General features: G+C 48.8%; 1 protein-coding gene across 15 annotated transcripts in view; it reads right to left on the reverse strand.

Annotated features, from left to right (window-relative positions):
• Window positions 1-5827: 5827 nt before the first annotated feature.
• GBF1 (golgi brefeldin A resistant guanine nucleotide exchange factor 1) overlaps window positions 5828-17864 on the reverse strand; it is a 125646-nt gene continuing 113609 nt past the window's right edge. For 10 of the 15 annotated variants that reach the window (XM_060100304.1, XM_060100403.1, XM_060100326.1 and 7 more), the window contains 19 exons: window positions 17119-17355; window positions 16744-16837; window positions 16197-16373; window positions 15804-15868; window positions 15595-15718; window positions 15325-15396; window positions 15080-15174; window positions 14289-14442; window positions 11093-11318; window positions 10415-10575; window positions 10037-10283; window positions 9712-9917; window positions 8694-8844; window positions 8457-8587; window positions 8153-8254; window positions 7756-7869; window positions 7426-7606; window positions 7146-7274; window positions 5828-6678 (listed from right to left, as the gene is read on the reverse strand). In XM_060100304.1, coding sequence (XP_059956287.1) covers window positions 6398-6678; window positions 7146-7274; window positions 7426-7606; window positions 7756-7869; window positions 8153-8254; window positions 8457-8587; window positions 8694-8844; window positions 9712-9917; window positions 10037-10283; window positions 10415-10575; window positions 11093-11318; window positions 14289-14442; window positions 15080-15174; window positions 15325-15396; window positions 15595-15718; window positions 15804-15868; window positions 16197-16373; window positions 16744-16837; window positions 17119-17355 — 2947 coding nt within the window. In that variant the 3' untranslated portion in view covers window positions 5828-6397. The remainder of the gene's footprint in view (window positions 6679-7145; window positions 7275-7425; window positions 7607-7755; window positions 7870-8152; window positions 8255-8456; window positions 8588-8693; window positions 8845-9711; window positions 9918-10036; window positions 10284-10414; window positions 10576-11092; window positions 11319-14288; window positions 14443-15079; window positions 15175-15324; window positions 15397-15594; window positions 15719-15803; window positions 15869-16196; window positions 16374-16743; window positions 16838-17118; window positions 17356-17864) is intronic. The other 5 variants (XM_060100334.1, XM_060100319.1, XM_060100413.1 and 2 more) reach the window with 1 other exon arrangement.

Here is a 17864-nt window from a genome sequence, read left to right on the forward strand (position 1 = left end):
GGGAAAGCCCCTTTTCGGCCCCCGGGAGGGGGGAATTCCCGTGACGTTTCCGTGCGTCACTCTCCATGCCCTTTTTTATTGGCTGAAAGTTTAAGTCCCGGACTCGCGCAACCAATCAGGAGTGAGTCAGGCAGCCCCTTAGGGGAGAAATATTCGCGCAGCGCGGGAAGCAGGAGTGAGAATGACTCTCAGGCGCTGGCTCTGGCCTGGGGACAAGTCCGCTGCGGGATCCGCTGACCGAGTGCCATTCCCCAGTCGAAGGACCCGCTCCTGTCTCCTCACACACCCAGGCCTGTCCCAGCCGGCTGGCAGCCCCCGCTGCTGCTCGGCTTTATGGTGCGCCTAATGCTTGGCCACTTCTGAAGCCGGGGAACCCCAAGGGGAAGCTGGTTTGCCTCAGCCCTCTGGTCCCCCGCCCGGAGCGGGGCCCCGCTGCCGGGAAGACTTAGGGGAAGAGGAAGGAAGTTGATCTTGCAGTCGGTTCCAGAGTGCCATCTGGTGGCCCCTCTGGAGCCGCGAGGAGACTCTGTAATCTTCTCTTAATCAGTCTTCCCTGGAAGAGACGATCTGTACCTAAAACTTGTTCTATAAATGGCAGGTTAACAGCTGGCCAGACTTTCAGACCTGAACTCAGGTCTGCGCCGCGTAAGAGAAATGAGTTGTTTATTTGGGAGACTCAGGCCTTGCTCATCGATCACGGAGATTTGGAATATTAGAATGGAAAAGGCATCCAAAATTAATAGTTCAAACTTCCTCCGATGTAGGAAATTGCCTTTTATACAGTTTCCAATGTCCGCTTCGACCCTTCTAGTGGCAGCAAGGTCAGTACAGAATTTCACAAAGTACTGAACTCCGAGGCTGGACATTTCTGGTTGGTAGAACTTCTTTTTAGGAGGTGCCATGAGTAATCTCCATTCTTGGAGGCGTCCTCCCTTCTGCTCACCGAGGTAGAACACAGGCTGTTGTTTCAGATCTTTCCTGCAACTTGCCCCTGACCTTAATAATGGAATTACAGGCCTGCAGTAGCTCTGCATAAAGGGAGACTATTATGGCCCTTGATTTGGGCTATTTCCTGTCACTTCCCCCTCTTCATGTTGCCTGCAAATGGAATGTGCCAGATACTGTGTAAGATACTTTAGTGTAGGGCTTCCCTGGTGGCGCAGTGGTTGAGAGTCCGCCTGCTGATGCAGGGGACACGGGTTCGTGCCCTGGTCCGGGAGGATCCCACATGCCGCGGAGCGGCTGGGCCCGTGAGCCATGGCCGCTGAGCCTGCGTGTCTGGAGCCTGTGCTCCGCAATGGGAGGGGCCACAACAGTGAGAGGCCTGCGTACCGAAAAAACAAACAAAAAACAAAAAAAAGATATTTTATACTTTATTTATACTAAATAAATTCTTATTCTTCCTCCCAGCAGCACTAGGAGGTAAATATTACCTTTACTGATAAATTAAGGCTCAGAGAGGTGAAGTAACAACCAAATACACAGCTAGAAAGGGACAGAGTGAGAATCAAACCCAGTCTCTTAACTCTAGGACAAAGCTCTTTCCCCTAAATTTGTATAAAACAAAGCAGGCCTTTCCACCGCACTGTGGGACTCCAAATAATTTGTCAAAATCCAGGAATATTGTCTACTACCTTCCCCTGGTAAATCAGACCCAAAACCGTTAAATTAAAATGGAATGAGGTTAGATTGGTGTACTACAACTTAGTGAACCTGTGCTAGTTACCATTGATTACAACTGTCCTTTCAAAGTGCTCATAAACCAACAGCTGAAATTGGCATGAACACTTCTAGTCTCCAAAATTTCTCTAAAAGCAACCCTAGGGGTTGAACTATTCTTTTTTATTTTGATTGATTGATTGATTGATTGATTGGCTGCATTGGGTCTTCCGTTGCTGTGCGCGGGCTTTCTCTAGTTGCAGCAAGCGGGGGCTACTCTTCGTTGCGGTGCAAGGGCTTCTCAATGCAGTGATTTCTCTTGTTGTGGAGCACAGGCTCTAGGCACACAGGCTTCAGTAGTTGTGGCACATGGGCTTCAGTAGTTGTGGCTCACGGGTTCAAGAGCACAGGCTCAGTAGTTGTGGCACACGGACTTAGTTGCTCCACGGCATGTGGGGTCTTCCCGGACCAGGGCTCGAACCCATGTCCCCTGCATTGGCAGGCGGATTCCTAACCACTGCGCCACCAGGGAAGCCCAAGGGGTTGAGCTATTCTAATTCTAAGATTCTGAGCTGTAATTTCTTTCTATTTATTTATTTATTTGTTTATTTTTGGCTGCATTGGGTCTTCATTGCTGCATGCAGGCTTTCTCTAGTTGCAGCGAGCGGGGCTACTCTTCATTGCAGTGCGCAGGCTTCTCATTGCAGTGGCTTCTCTTGTGGAGCATGGGCTCTAGGTGCACAGGCTTCAGTAGTTGTGGTGCATGGACTTAGCTGCTCCGCGGTATGTGGGATCTTCCCGGACCAGGGCTTGAACCCATGTCCCCTGCACTGGCAGGTGGATTCTTAACCACTGTGCCACCAAGGAAGCTGTAGTTTATCTGAAGATTTAAAAAAAGAAAAACCTTTATCATAGAAAGTTTCAAACATATATAGTGGAGAAAATAGCATAATGAATCCCCATGTACTCGTCAGCTCCAACAATTCCCAGTGTTGTCCTGGAGATTTTAACTGACTCGAAGTTCATTGTTAGTTGCTATAGCCTCATCTATCTGGACTTAAGAAACCTCTTCATTGTTTGTTTTCACTAATTTCCAACCTAATGATTATCTCTGTTTCTGTACCCAGGCCTAGCACTACTGCTGGCCCAGAAGAGAGGCACCATAGATTCACTTCATTCATTCAACAATAAATAGGGAGGGCCTATTCTAGAAATCAGTGTCCCTATTTGAAGACAAAAATCAAATGGTTGTATAATATGTCAGTTGGTGATAAGTGCTACAGAGAAAAATAAAGTAGTAAGAGTATAGAGAGTGACAAGTGTTTTCTGTGTAGCAGTCAGGGAAGTCTCCTCTGATGAGGTAACATTTGAACAGTGACTTGAAAGAAGTGAGGGGGTGTTATGTGGATATCTGAGGGAAGAGCATGCCAGGTGGAGGCACCAGTAGTGTAAAGGTCTGATACAAATGCGTTTGGTGTATTTGAGGACCAGCAAGGAGTTTAGTTAGGTAGGTGAGAAAAGTAAGAACTTTGGATTTTATGCTGAATGAGATGGAAATCCATTTGAGGGTTTTGGGCAGTGGAGTGAAAATGATATGACAGGTGTTAAAAGTACCTATTGGGCTGCTGTGTGGAGGGTAAAGGGTAGAGAGTATGGGACTAGAATGAAGGAGGGAGACCAGTAGTCCAATAGATGGTGGCTTAGACTTGGGTGGTAGTGGGTGAGGGTGGGAGAAGTAGTCACATTCTAGATAGATTTGAAAGACAGAAGCAACAAGACTTGCTGAGGGATTGGGTGTGGGATATGGGTGGTGGGGTGTGGGCATTGGTGTAAGAACCTAGAAGAGAAGAGGGGTAGTTGTACATAAAGTCAGAGTGATGGATGGTATTTAAAGTTTCGACAGTGGACATCACCCCACGATTGAATGTGGAGAAAAGAAGTTGACAAGCACTGAGCCCTGGGGCATTTTTTTTTTTTTTTTTTTTTGGCAGCGTTGGGTCTTCGCTGCTGCGCGCGGGCTTTCTCTACTCTTCGTTGTGGTGCACTGGCTTATCATTGCGGTGGCTTCTCTTCTTGAGGAGCACGGGCTCTAGATGCAGGGGCTTCAGTAGTTGTGGCTCATGGGCTCAACAGTTGTAGCATGCAGGCTCTGTAGTTGTGGCTCACAGGCTCAGTAGTTGTGGCTCGCGGGCTTAGTTGCTCTGCAGCATGTGGGATCTTCCAGGACCAGGGCTCGGACCTGTATCCCCTGCATTGGCAGGCGGATTCTTAACCACTGTGCCCCACCACTACTACTTTTGAGCTGAGGAAGTATCATAGGAAAAGACCATGGGGTTTAGAGTGAGACAGACCTGGGTTTGAATCCCAGCTCCCTAACTTCCCAGGAATTTGGCCTCTCTGAACCTGTTGCCTCATCTGTAAGAGGAGTAAATACCTCTACAAGGTTGGGTAAGCAGTGCACTTAATACTGACATATATTGGTGCTCCAACAATGTCACTTCTCCATGTTAGGGTCTTACAAGTCTCTAGCTTTCCTCTGGACTTTTTGAAACCTGCTATCCTAGAGTTCTTATAGGAGACATCATTAAGACCAGCATTTCCCTTCAGATTATTCTATTACTTTCCCACAAGTTCTGTCACTTCCACATCATCAGCCATTCTTTGTTGGTCAGAATTAAGGCCTGAATATTAGTTCTTCTTGTAGTTTCCCTTGCCTGACAGAGACAACACTGTCAACAACACAGGTCACGTATGTGTGAGTTGATCTTTTTCTATAACAGAATGAGACTTCCGACAAGTGTTTTTCTTTGCTTGCCAGCGGGGAGGGTTCAGTTTGCAATTACTCCAGCTTCTTTCCTAGTATTTGCAGACCGAGGGATACAGACTTTTCATATTCCTTTGTTCATAGGATGGCCTTCAGATTTCTATACAGTCGTCAATGTTGTTTCCCCCATAGGGAAACAGAAGCTTCTGAAGGCAGAGCTGTGAGGCTCAGAAGGGAGAACAGAGATGTTATAGCTGAAGCCAACGGCCCTAGTGTTAACCTGACTGTAGTTCTGGGCTTTTCTGCACTCATACAGAAATGTGCAAAGGAGGAGTGCAGTCTTACTCCTAATATTCCCAGGGGCAAGGCTTCTAGTTAGTGTGGAAAGCAGGCATGTTCTCGACTACTTGCAGAAGGAAGGGAAGAGGGAGAAACTAGTGTAAGAGCTGCAGGACTCATGTCAGTATTGTTCCACATCAGGCTGTTTCTATTTCCAAAGCACCCGAGGGAGGCACTTACAGACATCCAGACCCAGCAACATCCACGTGGTTGTGCTGAGCAAAGGGAAGCCCAAGGTGCTGAACTATTACATAGACATCTGGGCCCAATGAAGAGGTGAGTGCCCCTAACTCTCCATGAGGGAGGCCAGCTGGTAGTACAGCAGGTACCACTCTCTGCCCTCCCTTCCCCCAGGGGAAGAGACCATGGTGAAGGAGGATGCCAAGATGATGGAGATGCTTCACTTGGGAAAGCTTAATAGTATTCTGCATCACACCCACAGTACCTGACCCCTGTAGGGGCCACACTGCCCTACCCCATACACACTCCCACTTGTCTTACCCTGACGCAAAGGTAAAGAAGGGGAGGGGTTCTCCAATCATGCTGCAGTGACTGGGATAGATGGAGGCTGTGGGATGGGAAGAAATTTTCCCTCCTCAGTTCTGGGCGAAAATGAATGCCCTGTGTCCAGAAACACATGATCACAGCTATGGGCAAGATAGCCTCCCACCCCCTAAGCCTCATGGGCTCCTCTGTGCACCTGGGACTATGAGGCACATCTGAGGGAAGACTTCTGAATAACTACAGCTCAGCTCTGGTTCACCTTCCCTTTGACCCCAGCCTAGATGGTCACGGTTATCTCTGATGGAGCAGTTAGGGAAGAGGACAACTGCCAACCCCCTAGCGCATCCCTGGTGCTAAGGGGGCACTGCTGTGATGGTGGTGGTGGGGCAGCAGCAGTGAAGGAATCCTCACTGCATCCTGGCGTCTGGCTGGCTGGTGACCTGGGGCCACGTGGCCAGACTGTTGGTAGGCTCGGTCTCATTTCTGTTCATGTGATGGCCTGGGTATCCCAAAACATGGTACCCACAAGCTCAAGAAGGAAACCAGAGGGAAAGGCAATGATGTTGGTACTAAGACATTTATTACATCATAAAAAATCCATTGTTGTCCTTTTTTTCCATATGTACATGCTCCTGTGGGCAGTCCCTCTGTCCAGCCCCACCTGCCCACCCTCCATGGTGCCAATCAACTCTCCAAACTGACCAACTAATTAATAGAAGAGGAAGAACTAGAGGAGGTTGCCCAGGGCTGATGGGAGTGGGGTTGGGAGAGGGAAACAAAGTGCAGAGTGGTTGGCTTGGCTCTCAATGCCTGACCACGGGCAGGAGGAGCACAAGGGCGGGCACTGCAGGGTTGGTACAGTGATGCCTCCCCGAGCTGCCAGGCTGCAGGTGATACCTGAGTGTGCTCTCAGGTTGGACTCCCAGGAATGGAGAGCAGAGGAGGAAGGTCCCACAGACTGACTGTGGGTCCCAGGAGGGGCTATAAAAGTTCTTTTTCAGGTCCCCATCCAAGTAGCAGTGATAGCAGCTTGGGCTGGGACTGAAGAATTTGCGGGCCCTGGGACAGCTGAGAGGTGGGCCAGGGACAGCCTGGTAGGAAGCACTGGTCCTGATCGCTGAGGGGCCTGCCTTAGTTGACCTCAGAGGTGGGCAGGGGGTCTGTGGGGCGGGGTGTGGCCAGGAGGGGCACAGGTGAGGTGGCCTCGATGAGAGCGGGGTTGAGTATGATAGGCAGAGTCATGGGGGGCACGCCCACCTGCAGTGGGGAGGCCAAGGGCTGCAGGATCAGTGGGGGCTGAGCCAGGGGTGGAGGCCCATCCGGGGTAGGGCTCAGTCTGCTGGGGCTGGATGCCACTGGTGATCCAGAGGAGCTGCTGTTGGCAGGTCGGGGGCCCTCAGGCTTCTCAAAGTCTAGAAGGAAAGCAAGGTGGCTGCAGTCAGACTCGCTCACATTCTGCAGCTAGTTTACCAAACTTCCGCTCCTCCCACTCCCTCCTCCCAGTCTACACAGTTGAGAGTCTCTGCTCAAAACTTATTCCAGTGTCCAGCTGCCTTCTATCTACCCTTTATCTCCTTTGCTGTACCTCCAGTAGGTTAATTTTGGTCTGGTCTTCATTAGAATTCCTGAAGGGCAACCTCTGCATATTCATTCCAAGTCCCTGATCCAGCCTCCTTCTCTGAAGCCTAAAAATCCCAGGCAGCTAGCTCATCATAGCTGACCTGGCCCTGCCATTTCCAATAAGAAAAGCAGGTGAACAGGATCTTCTGGTTCTTTCCTTCCCCTGGTTCACAGCCCATGCTCAGCAGCAATCTCAAAGTACCCCGGGCCTCCTTGACTTCCTGTTTGACATCCAGCAAACTCGCTCAGAGGGACTCACCACAGGTCCCCAGCTCAGAGGGCATCTCTGGGGGAGGTGGATGGCCAGGTGTCCTGGTGTCACTAGCAGCAAGAGTCAGGTGGGCTGAGGCCAGAGGTTTCGGGGCATGAGGCTCCATGGGCACAGGGTCTGGGGAGGGTAGAGAATCCAGATGGCGGCTCTCAGTGCTTTCTTTCAAGTAGAGTCCTGGCTACCCACTAGACTTCCCACCCACCCCAGGCGCAGAGAACTAATTATTAGCTCCAGACTCTCTTTGATGAAGTTGGTCGGAGCCCCCTACCCTGGATGACAGTCTGCTTGAAGAGCTCATCTCGTAGGCGGGGCAGGAAACAGTCAATGCGCTCCCAGGTGATTTCCCAGAGGGCTGAGGGGCTGCCTCCTCGGGCATCCGCACTGTGGAAAATCTCTGCTGTGTCCATCACCAGGAGCATGTTCTTCAGAGACTCAGGGATGGCCTCTGACTGCAGGTGGCAGTGGGGCCATGAGAATGGGAAAGAGGGCATGGGGGGATATGGTAAGGAGAAGGCAGCCACCAAGGGGGAAACAGCAAGTCTTCCCAGAAGATGGGAGAGGAAGTAGGCAGCTGGAGTTGGGCTGAGGCAGAACGTACCAGTAAGTCACTGGAGCCTGCGTGCATGTACTTGTCCATGAAATCCAGGATGGTCAGCCAGAGGGCCGCAAAGGTAGAGAGCGACAGCAGTGGAGACAGGTGCTGCAGGAAGACCTATGGCCCCCCAGGCCCTTTCAGCCAAGAGTAGGGTAGGAGCCTTTTGCACCCCTCTCCAAGGGTGGGAGGCAAGCCTGCCCTATCTTGTGTGGGAATCCTGGATCAGAGACTCCTCTGAATTCCAAAATCCTCCCAGGTCCCTGCGTCCTGCTGAGTCTCCATAGCTGGGGGTCCTAAGCACCTACATTATATCTCTAGGTCCTCCCAGCAGCTTTGGCTTCCCTGCTTGTGAAAAGGCAGGTGTGGGGAGAGTGGGTGGGTGTAGGGTGGTGAGCAGTACCTTAGAGAGCAGGGTGGAAGCCCTCATCCGGGTCTCCTCCATCCCGCCCACATCTGCAGGGCTGATGTTTTCCAAGAGCTTGGTCAGTAGAGGAAACAGCACCTGGTGGGTAAGAAGCCAACATCTCCCTAGCAGGGTCAGGTGGAAGCCTTGTCCACTTGACCCTGGGCTGTGGTGGATGGGTACAGAGCAGGAGGGAAGGTCTGATACAGGCTGAGGATTGACATCAGGGGCTCTTCAAGCTGCTTGGCTCTCCTTGTCTTTAGGATTTGTACTTTACCTTAAGACCAGAGGGAAGTCCTACCTTGTTAAAACAGGACTCCCATTCCAGGGCATCTAACTTTTGCAGATCATGTACCAGTAGTGCTCGCTGCAGATAGGTCAGTGCCTGCATCCGCACCTGGCGCCGGGCATCACAGCACAGGCAGGCAATGCCTGAGAATGAGAACAGGCTTAGGATCCTTTGGGCATCCTGATCCTGGTACTTCCCAAGCGCCAGCTCCACCTCTGCTCCTGCCCTGCCTGCTCCCCTGAGGTTTACCCTGAAGTAAAGGGCACCAACAGTGGGCCCAGAGGGTGCGTGAATCCGCTTCGATCTTCCGGCCTCCTGTGTCCAGGTGGCGCTGCTCCTCCGCCCATGAGCTGTAGATAGAGGCTGCCCTTGTGTGTAGGGTGTGCATCAGGTCTAGCAACTGGGGTCACAGGAGGGGCAGGACATGAATGGAGTTAGGTCTGGTGGATCCCCTCATCACCAGCCCACTCCCACTGTCCCTGACTGAGTCCTCAAGGGAGTCCCTAGTACCGATCACACCATACTCCACCACTTCCTTCTCCTCAACTTTATGAGCTGGTTGTCCTAGTCCTGACCAGTGTTTCCCAAAGATGGGTATTACTCCTAGTAGCGGGGACTTGAGGAGGTGTGTGGACTAAGTATTTAATAACACAATTACACAGTGAGAAAGGTACTTTTTCACTACTTTTTCACACTTTCTGATGACAGATAAAGCTTCATCTTGTTAATCATTTTAAAAATAGCAAACCTCAGGCTCAGAGGCTTTGACAGGCAACAGTGTCTGGCCAGATTTAACAACTTTTCTTTTGTAATTTTTCTAAGGTTATTCTATTTAAAGCAATTAATTCTCCATTTATTTAGTGATGTAAAGTCTGCTCATAAAACAAATTTTATATGTCCTGAATAGACAACAGAATAACTCTGGAAGGATAAACAAGAAACTGATGGCAGTGGTTGCCTCTGGTAAGGGGAACTTAGCAGCTGGGGACAGGAAATGAATGGGACTTTTATCTGCTTACCCTTTTGTACCTTTTGAACTCTGTGCTATGTGCATTTGAATTACTTATTTCAAAAACAAACTATAATTTAAAAATGAAGCAAACAAAGATTTACAGGCGGTCCTGGACGAGGGGCACTGTGGGGACGCTGGCTGAGGCCCTGGCTGGAACACAGGCCCTTCCTTTCTGCCCTGGCTGTCCCTGGCCCCACCAAGACTCCCAGTGTCAGGTACCGGGAGAGGAGAGGAAGTAAAGGGTGCCATACTTACGTCCTGACTGACCTGTAAAGACACCGTATGGTAGCTGGCAGGCACACCTTCGTCCTCATCATCATCACTATGCCCGCCCCGAGTGGCATGTTGGCTGGAGGTTCGAGGCCGCCGAAGCATTGAGCCTTCCTTGGATTTCTTCTTGAAGCGGTTCCCTTTGCTGTCATACTTGTGACTCTTGCCACGTTTCTCCTGGGACTTGCACCCTGAGCAGGGCCAGACCCAGGTCACATTTCCATATCCATGGGTACAGATGGCCTGCTCCTCCCTTTCCCCCGTAATTCATATGGCTACTCCCCAACTGCCCCTTCATCAGGTGACCCACCGCCATTCAGACTGGCCTCCACAAAGATGCGGAGAGTCTTGACACAGAGCTCAAAGTTGTCAGGTGTGATGTGGGCAGCGTCACGCACGATGAAGGACAGGGACTCCACACACTTGAGCAGGGACTTGGTGTCATGTGGCCCGAGGTCCAGCCCCACTGTTAGGCTGTACTGATTGACCAGGGGTGAAGGACCTGGCCAGCTGGTCTCAGGACCTGGCTTGGAGTTATCGATGTCATCCTTCCCCACCTGTAAAGTACAGAGGAGCTGAGAATCCAGGCTTGACCCTGATCTTCCCCTAGCTGCCCTCTCAGAGGGCCAGGAACCTTTCCCACAGGCCAAGAGGGAAAGACTCACCCGCTGCCCGTATGCTCACTCACCACTAACCAACCGCTGTTGACCACATCAGCATCTGTGGCTGATCGGTGAATCTTGCCAGGCCTGCCATGGTCAGTGTAGACCTCCGAGTCAGAAGTGTACCCTCGGTCCAGGCTCACATCATTTTGATGGTAGGATGGGAGTTCACTATCTGATTGGGCCCCTGAGCCAGCAGGGAGAGGGGCAGAGTCAGGGTGGGGATGGGGAAGTTGGGATGAGGCATAGTTTCAGCTCTCAGAAGAAAGGTGCTGAAGCCTGGCCTCTCTTTTCTCTTGGTCTGGATTAGTTTCAGCCCTGTCACCAGAGGGCTGAAGGATGGCCTGGAGAGCTTCTCTCTTGACCAAATGGGGCAGCAGGCTAATTTGGGCTCCTGATGGCATCTAGTAGCAGCTGTTGGGGAGGGAGGTGGCAGTGAGGACAGAGTTTCTGAGAAAACAGTCCTCAGGACAGTAGGAAGCCTGGCTTCATAGCCTTCTCCATTGCCTACTTGCCTTTATGCTGTTTAATCTGTGGGTAATGGGGAGAGGCCTGTTAGGCACAGGAAGCTCTGGAAGCAGATGGCAGAAGCCAGGGGTATTTAATCTGCTGAACACAACAACCTGCATTTTGTTTTCCTGTCTCAACCACTGGGGCCATAATTGTTTATCTGCCAGTGTGGGTCTCTCTGGGAAAGGGCTTACCAGCATCAGGTGCATCGGCCCTGGCTGTGGCCTGCAGGGCAGCTGGAGGCTTTACACCTGAGCCAATGCACTCCAGCAGCGTGAAGAGGGTGGCCCAGTCATCACTTGAGTGGATGTTGGCTGCGTTAGTCTTAAGGAGTTCATGGAGCCCATAGGCTACCTGGTGACTGACTCGGGACAACACGCTGGGCTTCATTAGTAGCAAAATGCGCAGGGAGAGCAGTACCTGGGGCAGGAGAGGGAGCAGGAAGTTGAAAGTGGGCACACGCGTCTTGTCTAGCCTCCTTCCCCACCAGCCTCCCTAGGCTAGTGAGGATAGTTTTGGCTAAGACCCAATTTAGGGTACTCTGTGGACAGATGGCCAGGGGCTAGGAATGGGGGCAAGAAAGAGGCAGGTGTGGTTATAAAAGGGCAACACGAGGGATCCTGTGGTGTTGGAACTATTCAGCATCTTGGCTAGTGGTGGATACACAAACCTATGCAAGTGCTTAAATTGTGTAGAACTTAATACGTGTATGAATACAAGTAAAACTGGGGAAATCTGAATAAGATTAGTGAATTGTATCCATGTCAGTATCTTGGTTATGATACTACACTATAATTTTGCACAATGCTACCACTGGGGTAAAGTGGGTAAAGTGTACAGACAGCCCCCAACTTATGATAATTCAACTTAGATTTTTTTGACTTCACAATGGTATAAAAGTGATACACATTCAGTAGAAACCATACTGAGAGTTTTGATTTTTTCCAGGGCTACTGATATGCAGCACAATACTCTCTTGTGATGCTGGGCAGTGGCAGGGAGCCACAGCTCCCAGTCAGCCATGCCATTATGAGGGTAAACAACTGATGGACTTAGAACCATTCCCTACCCAGACAACCATTCTGTTTGCCACTTTCAGTACAGTATTCAATAAATTACCTGAGATATCCAATACTTTATTATAAAATAGACTGCATATGAATCTATAATTATCTCTAGTTTAAAAACTTTATTTTTAAAAAACTGAAAAAAAGACCAGTAACATTATGCAAAACTACAGCATAATATCATAACCAGGATACTGACATTGATACAATTCACTAATCTTATTCAGATTTCCCCCGTTTTACTTGTACTCATACGTGTATTAAGTTCTACAGAATTTAAGCACTTGTGTAGGTTTGTGTATCCACCACTAGCCAAGATGCTGAATAGTTCCAACACCACAGGATCCCTTGCGTTGCCCTTTTATAACCACACCTGCCTCTTTCTTGCCCCCATCCCTAGCCCCCGGCCATTTGTCCACAACTTCTAAAACCTTGTCAATTCAAAAATGTCATATAAATGGAATGATATAGTATAGAACCATTTGGGATTGGCTTTTTTCACTTAGCATAGTTCCTTGGACAGTCATGCAAGTTGCTGCATGTATCAATAGTTTGTTGCTTTTAATTGCTAAATAGTATTCCATGGTATGTATGTACTACACTTTACGTTGAAAACCATCTGGGCTGATTCTAGTTTTTGGCTACTACAAATAAAGATCCTGTGAACATTCATGTATAGGTTTTTATAAAAGTAAACTTTCATTTCTCTGGGATAAGTGCCCGAGAGTGCAACTGCTGGACTGTGTTGTAAGTGGATGTTTAGTTTTATAAGAAACTGCTCTATCATTTTACATTCCTACCAGAAATTTATGAGTGACCCACATCCTTGTCTGCATTTGGTATTATCACTGTTTTTCACTTTAGCCATTCTGACAGGTGTGTAGTGGTATCTCACTGTGGTTTTAATTTGCATTTCCCTGTTGGATAATGATGATGAACATCACTTAAGCTTCTTCATGTGCTTATCTGCCATCTGTATATCTTCTTTATATCTTTCACCCATTTTCTAATTGGTCTGTTTTTTTTTTACTGTTATGTTTTGAGTTCTTTTATATTTTAGGTATTAGTCTTTTTTCAGATATTTGATTTGCAAACATACACTCCTTGTCTTTACCTCCTTTTCACACTGGGCTCTCATAGAGTAGAATTTTTAATATTGATGAAATCTACCAGTTTTTCCTTTTATGGATTGTATTTTTGGTGTCAAGTCTAAGAACTTTTTGCCTAGCTCCCAAAGATATCCTCTTATTTTTCTTTCTAAGGTTTCAAAGTTTTACATTTTACATTTAATTCTATGATTCATTTTGAGTTAATTTTTCTATAAGGTATGAGGCTTAGGTCAAGGTTCATTTCTCCCCCACCCCCCGACCATGGATTTCAATTGTTCCAGCAATTAAAAGGATTATCCTTCCTCAACTGAATTGTTTTTGCACCTCTGTCAAAAAATTAGTTAGGCATCTTTGTGTGGGTCTATTTCTGGTTTCTCCTGTTACATTGATGCATGTGTCCGTCCCTCCAAAAATACCACAGTGTTGATTACTATAGCTGTATAGTAAGCCTTAATATCAGATGGAGTGATTCCTCCCACGTTTTTTCTCAAAATATTCAGCTATTCTAGGGCCTGTGCTTTTCCATCTTAGAATAAGCTTCTCTATGTCTACAAAAAAACCTTGCTGGGATTTTCATAGGAGTTGCATTAAACTTACAGATCAATTAAGGGAGGAATGACGTCTTCACTACGTTGAGTCTTCCAATCCACGCATATGGTATGCCTCTTCATTTATTTGGGTCTTTTTTAATATCTTTCATTAGCATTTGTAAGTTTCAGCATACAGATCCTATACATGTTTTGTTAGGTGTATAGCTAAGTATTTGATTTCATTTGGAGAATTTGTAAATGGTTTCATTTTCTATATGTTCATTGTTAGTATAAAGAAATGTGATTAATTTTTGTGTATTGATCTTGTATCTTGTGACCTTCCTGAACTCATTTCTATGCTGTTTGTCTTTTATAAATTGGGTGAAGAGATCTCAGGAGGGTCCTAAGCATGAGAGCCGGGAAATCAAGTATGGGGCTGGGACTGCCACAAGGCAGCAGCCGTCCAGCCCTACTGAGCAGAGGTGCTGAGTACTAGCTTCATGCCTGAGGCCATTCCAGATTCACTCCCAATGTCCCTGTTAGACTCCCCTAGCCCTGTGGTAGGTTACTGGGCTCATGCCATGGGGCACTAAATGAAGTCTCTGTCTCAGGCCATATCCATAATGATACTGTGGCTTTAGTCCCTTGTATACCTTCCTGCCCTCCCAGCTGCACTCAGCTTACCTGGCCACTGATCTCTTCTCTCCGGAGTAGCCTAATGGCTAGGCGCAGCAGCCCCACCACCGCCCGCTCCACAAGGAAGCAGAAGTCCTGTGCCTGGACACATAGGTGGTATAGATGGTCTCGAACAGTCTGCCACACACAGCCCACACGGTCCCTGAGAAACATAAGGGATGAGGATAGTCTCAGCTGTAAAGGCCACTGGGCAATAAGCCTCTTTTTCTTTTTTTTTTTTTTTTATAAATTTATTTATTTATTATTTATTTTTGGCTGTGTTGGGTCTTCGTTGCTGCACGCCTGCTTTTTCTAGTTGTGGCAAGTGGGGGCTACTCTTCGTTGCAGTGTGCAGCTTCTCATTGCTGTGGCTTCTCTTGCTGCGGAGCATGGGCTCTAGGCGCTTGGGCTTCAGTAGTTGTGGCACGCGGGCTCAGTAGTTGTGGCTCGAGGGCTCTAGAGCTCAGGCTCAGTAGTTGTGGCGCACGGGCTTAGCTGCTCCGCGGCATGTGGGATCTTCCCAGACCAAGGCTCGAACCCGTGTCCCCCACATTGGCAGGCGGATTCTTAACCACTGCACCACCAGGGAAGTCCCAGCCTCTTTTTCTGACTGAGGCTAGGTCCTTCAGGGCTCAGTGGTAGTATACCCTAAGCAGGCAGCTATAATGAGCAAGCTTCTCCTCCACTGCCTATAGCTTCATGTGTTTCTTGTCCCTAGAGCCCACTCTGCAAGATTACTCCAGGCTTCCATCCCTTTGGCACGAGCCCAGTATGAGGCCTGCCTAAAGACTGCCTTCTACCTGTTCTCCAGCACAATCCTCAGCAGCATCTCCAGGCAGAAAGCAGCATCCTCTTCATCATAGGTCTCTTCATCTGGTGTCACTGAAACCAGAGCCTGGAGGAGAATAATAGCAGGAAAATAGGCATGGAGGAGAAGCCAGCCACTGGGCCACCCCTGACAGAAACTGAGGCATACACCACTATCCCTGTCTCCCCTCCCAGACCCAGCCAGCCCTTTCACCCCTCTTCCCTCTTCACTCTGTACCTTCATGAGCTCCTGCAGTGACTCCAGCTGGAGGAATTTGCTTTCTGTGATCATCTTTTCTGGGTCACATTGCTAGAGGGGGCACAAGAGAGGGGTTATTGATAAGGACTAGAGGGAAGAGAATGTTCCCAAGAAGCCAGGGAGAGAGGGCAGAAGGAGTCAGCTCTGGTCACAAACCCTAGATGACCCTATTCTTCAGTTCACAGGACAGTGTCTACCTAGTAGAGAAGGGTCTAGGCTTGTTCACCAGGGGTAGGCAGGGGCAGTTACCTTGATACAGTCCAAGGCCATTCTCTTGGCCTCTTGGTTCTCAGTGGATGGGCCTCGCACGCTAGACTGCTCAGTACCACTTAGTGTCAGCCAGCTCACGAAGCTCAGCACTGTCGACTCTCCTCTGTAGAAAGAGAGTACAAGCTCTAGTGAGCTCCAGAGTTCTAATCCTCCCTCTGCAAGGTCTCCAGCCTCTGATGTCCCCTCACCGGTTTGATGGTGTCTCTTCCCGTTGTAGAGAGATCTTGCCATTGGGATCCACAAAATCTTCTACCTGGAAAATCAGGTCAAGAATAATTTCTTTCGACATGCCCTCTGCATTTCCTGCTCTGCCATGCAGTTTTCTGGCTTTCTTCCTGTTGCCCTCTGCCCTACACTATTGACTGGGCCCCTCCAATTGATGACTGGCAACGACTTCTACCAGCCCTCCTTTACAGCTATCCCCATGGCCAAAGATCTGTGGTCTTACATTTGAGGCGTTCCTGGTAAGTTTCAGCATGCATCAGGCCCAGTGCTACTCTCAACCAGTTCTATATGCAGACAGTATGTAATCTTGGAGCTCTTGCCTTGTTATTACTGATTAGTCTCCTACCAAGAATTACCTCCACCATAGCCTTGGGCAGCAGTTGGGCTCGGAAGAGCTGCAGCATGGCCTCCATGATATTCTTCCAGCCCTCCCGCAGGATGTCACCATGATGATGGGCCAAATGAAATACTGTCTTGGCTGCAATGTGGGCTTTAGGGTTGCTTCCAAACACAGTGGGCAGGTTCTCAATGGACTGGAAAGGAAGATGAGATGAGGCTTAGGGCCTGGCAAATGTCTTGAAAAGAGATTCTCTTAGGCCTCTACCTATGGTTCCTGAGGGTCCTTCTGCTAGTTCTGCTTCAATCCCCCATAATACTGGTGGGAAGGGCTACCCTGGCTAAGGCCTTCTCCACTATTGCATCTCTTCTCTCATCCCCATTATATAAGGTAATGCTATTCTCATCCTAGGGTGTGTCAGACAGAAATGGCTAAGCTCTACTGTAGTCCAGGGGTAGTGAGAGAATATGCTGATGGAAACCAGCTCCACAGATAAGGGTAGGTCTATGGCTAAAAGAGAGGTCTTCCTTTGGAACTCCAAGTACACAGTTCCTGTCCCTGCTCACCTCACTGCTGAGAGCTGTGAATTTGCATAGAGAGATGATGAGATTGTCAAACACATCACTGAGGCCATAGTGGGCGGAGATCATGGCGCACTTCCTGTAACGTCACATACCAGATACAGTCACTGAAAGGCCAGGCAGCCCTTCCAAGTCCCCAAGGAGGCTTGCTTGGGATTCTTCCCTAATCAGTCCCAGGAAGAAACCTTTTACTCTTGAGTCTGTTTAAGACTGAGCTTTCCCAAGCTTCAGCCTCCCTGAAAAACTCAGGAGGAACCCATTCTAAGGAAAATAAGAGTAGGAGTCAGAGAGGCATGGAGGCAACCAAGTTAACTCAGAGAGGTGGGAAGGAGATCAAGACCAAAGTCAAACTCTGGCTACCTGAAGCCTGAGATGGCTTTTTGGATGATTGTCTCCTCAAGGCTTTTGTCAAAGACATAAGAAAGAGCAGCAATAGTGGGGCCCCAGGTCATGGTGAAGAGGTCAAGATCGTAGCTGCCAGCAGGCACACGTAGGAATATGCCTTCTGGGGTGGCACCTCGATGAAGCAGCACATTCCACACATAATTCTCCCGAACCAGGCCTGTCTGCTCCTCAGGCATCACAATTTCCTCATTCCTGTCAGGAGGTAACAAAAGGAGTAGGTGCACTGCTCTGAACCTGACTGGTTACAAACTAGGACAAGGGGCTTTCTGCCCATTACTGACACTTTCCTTCAATGAGAGGTCATCAAAACTGCAGCTCAGTGGTCTGCTTCCCTCCCCACCAGTGGCACCAAGGAGAAAGAAAGGAAGCATTCCATAATCTCCAAGCCCCATCTCTAAGTGGGCCTTTAGTTCTATAGTAAGATCTCATATTCTATCTGGGTATGAGAGGATGAACAATTCTACCTTTTCTGATTTACAGTAAAAACCTAAGTGTCCCAAACCTCACCCTCTAGTACCCATCTTGGGTTCTCTACTAGCCCCATAATGCATCTTGCAAGCTAGACAGGAAAACCTAGCTTCTCTGTGTTCGGAAAATGGGGCGACGACATTCCACTTAGCAGGGGCAGTTTGGATCCTGGCTCAGGGTACTAAAGTTCCAGTACTGTTCAGGCTTAAGGAATAAATCAGTTGGGGGAGAAG

This window comes from Mesoplodon densirostris, chromosome 1, assembly GCF_025265405.1.
Source record: "Mesoplodon densirostris isolate mMesDen1 chromosome 1, mMesDen1 primary haplotype, whole genome shotgun sequence".
Lineage (NCBI taxonomy): Eukaryota > Metazoa > Chordata > Mammalia > Artiodactyla > Ziphiidae > Mesoplodon > Mesoplodon densirostris.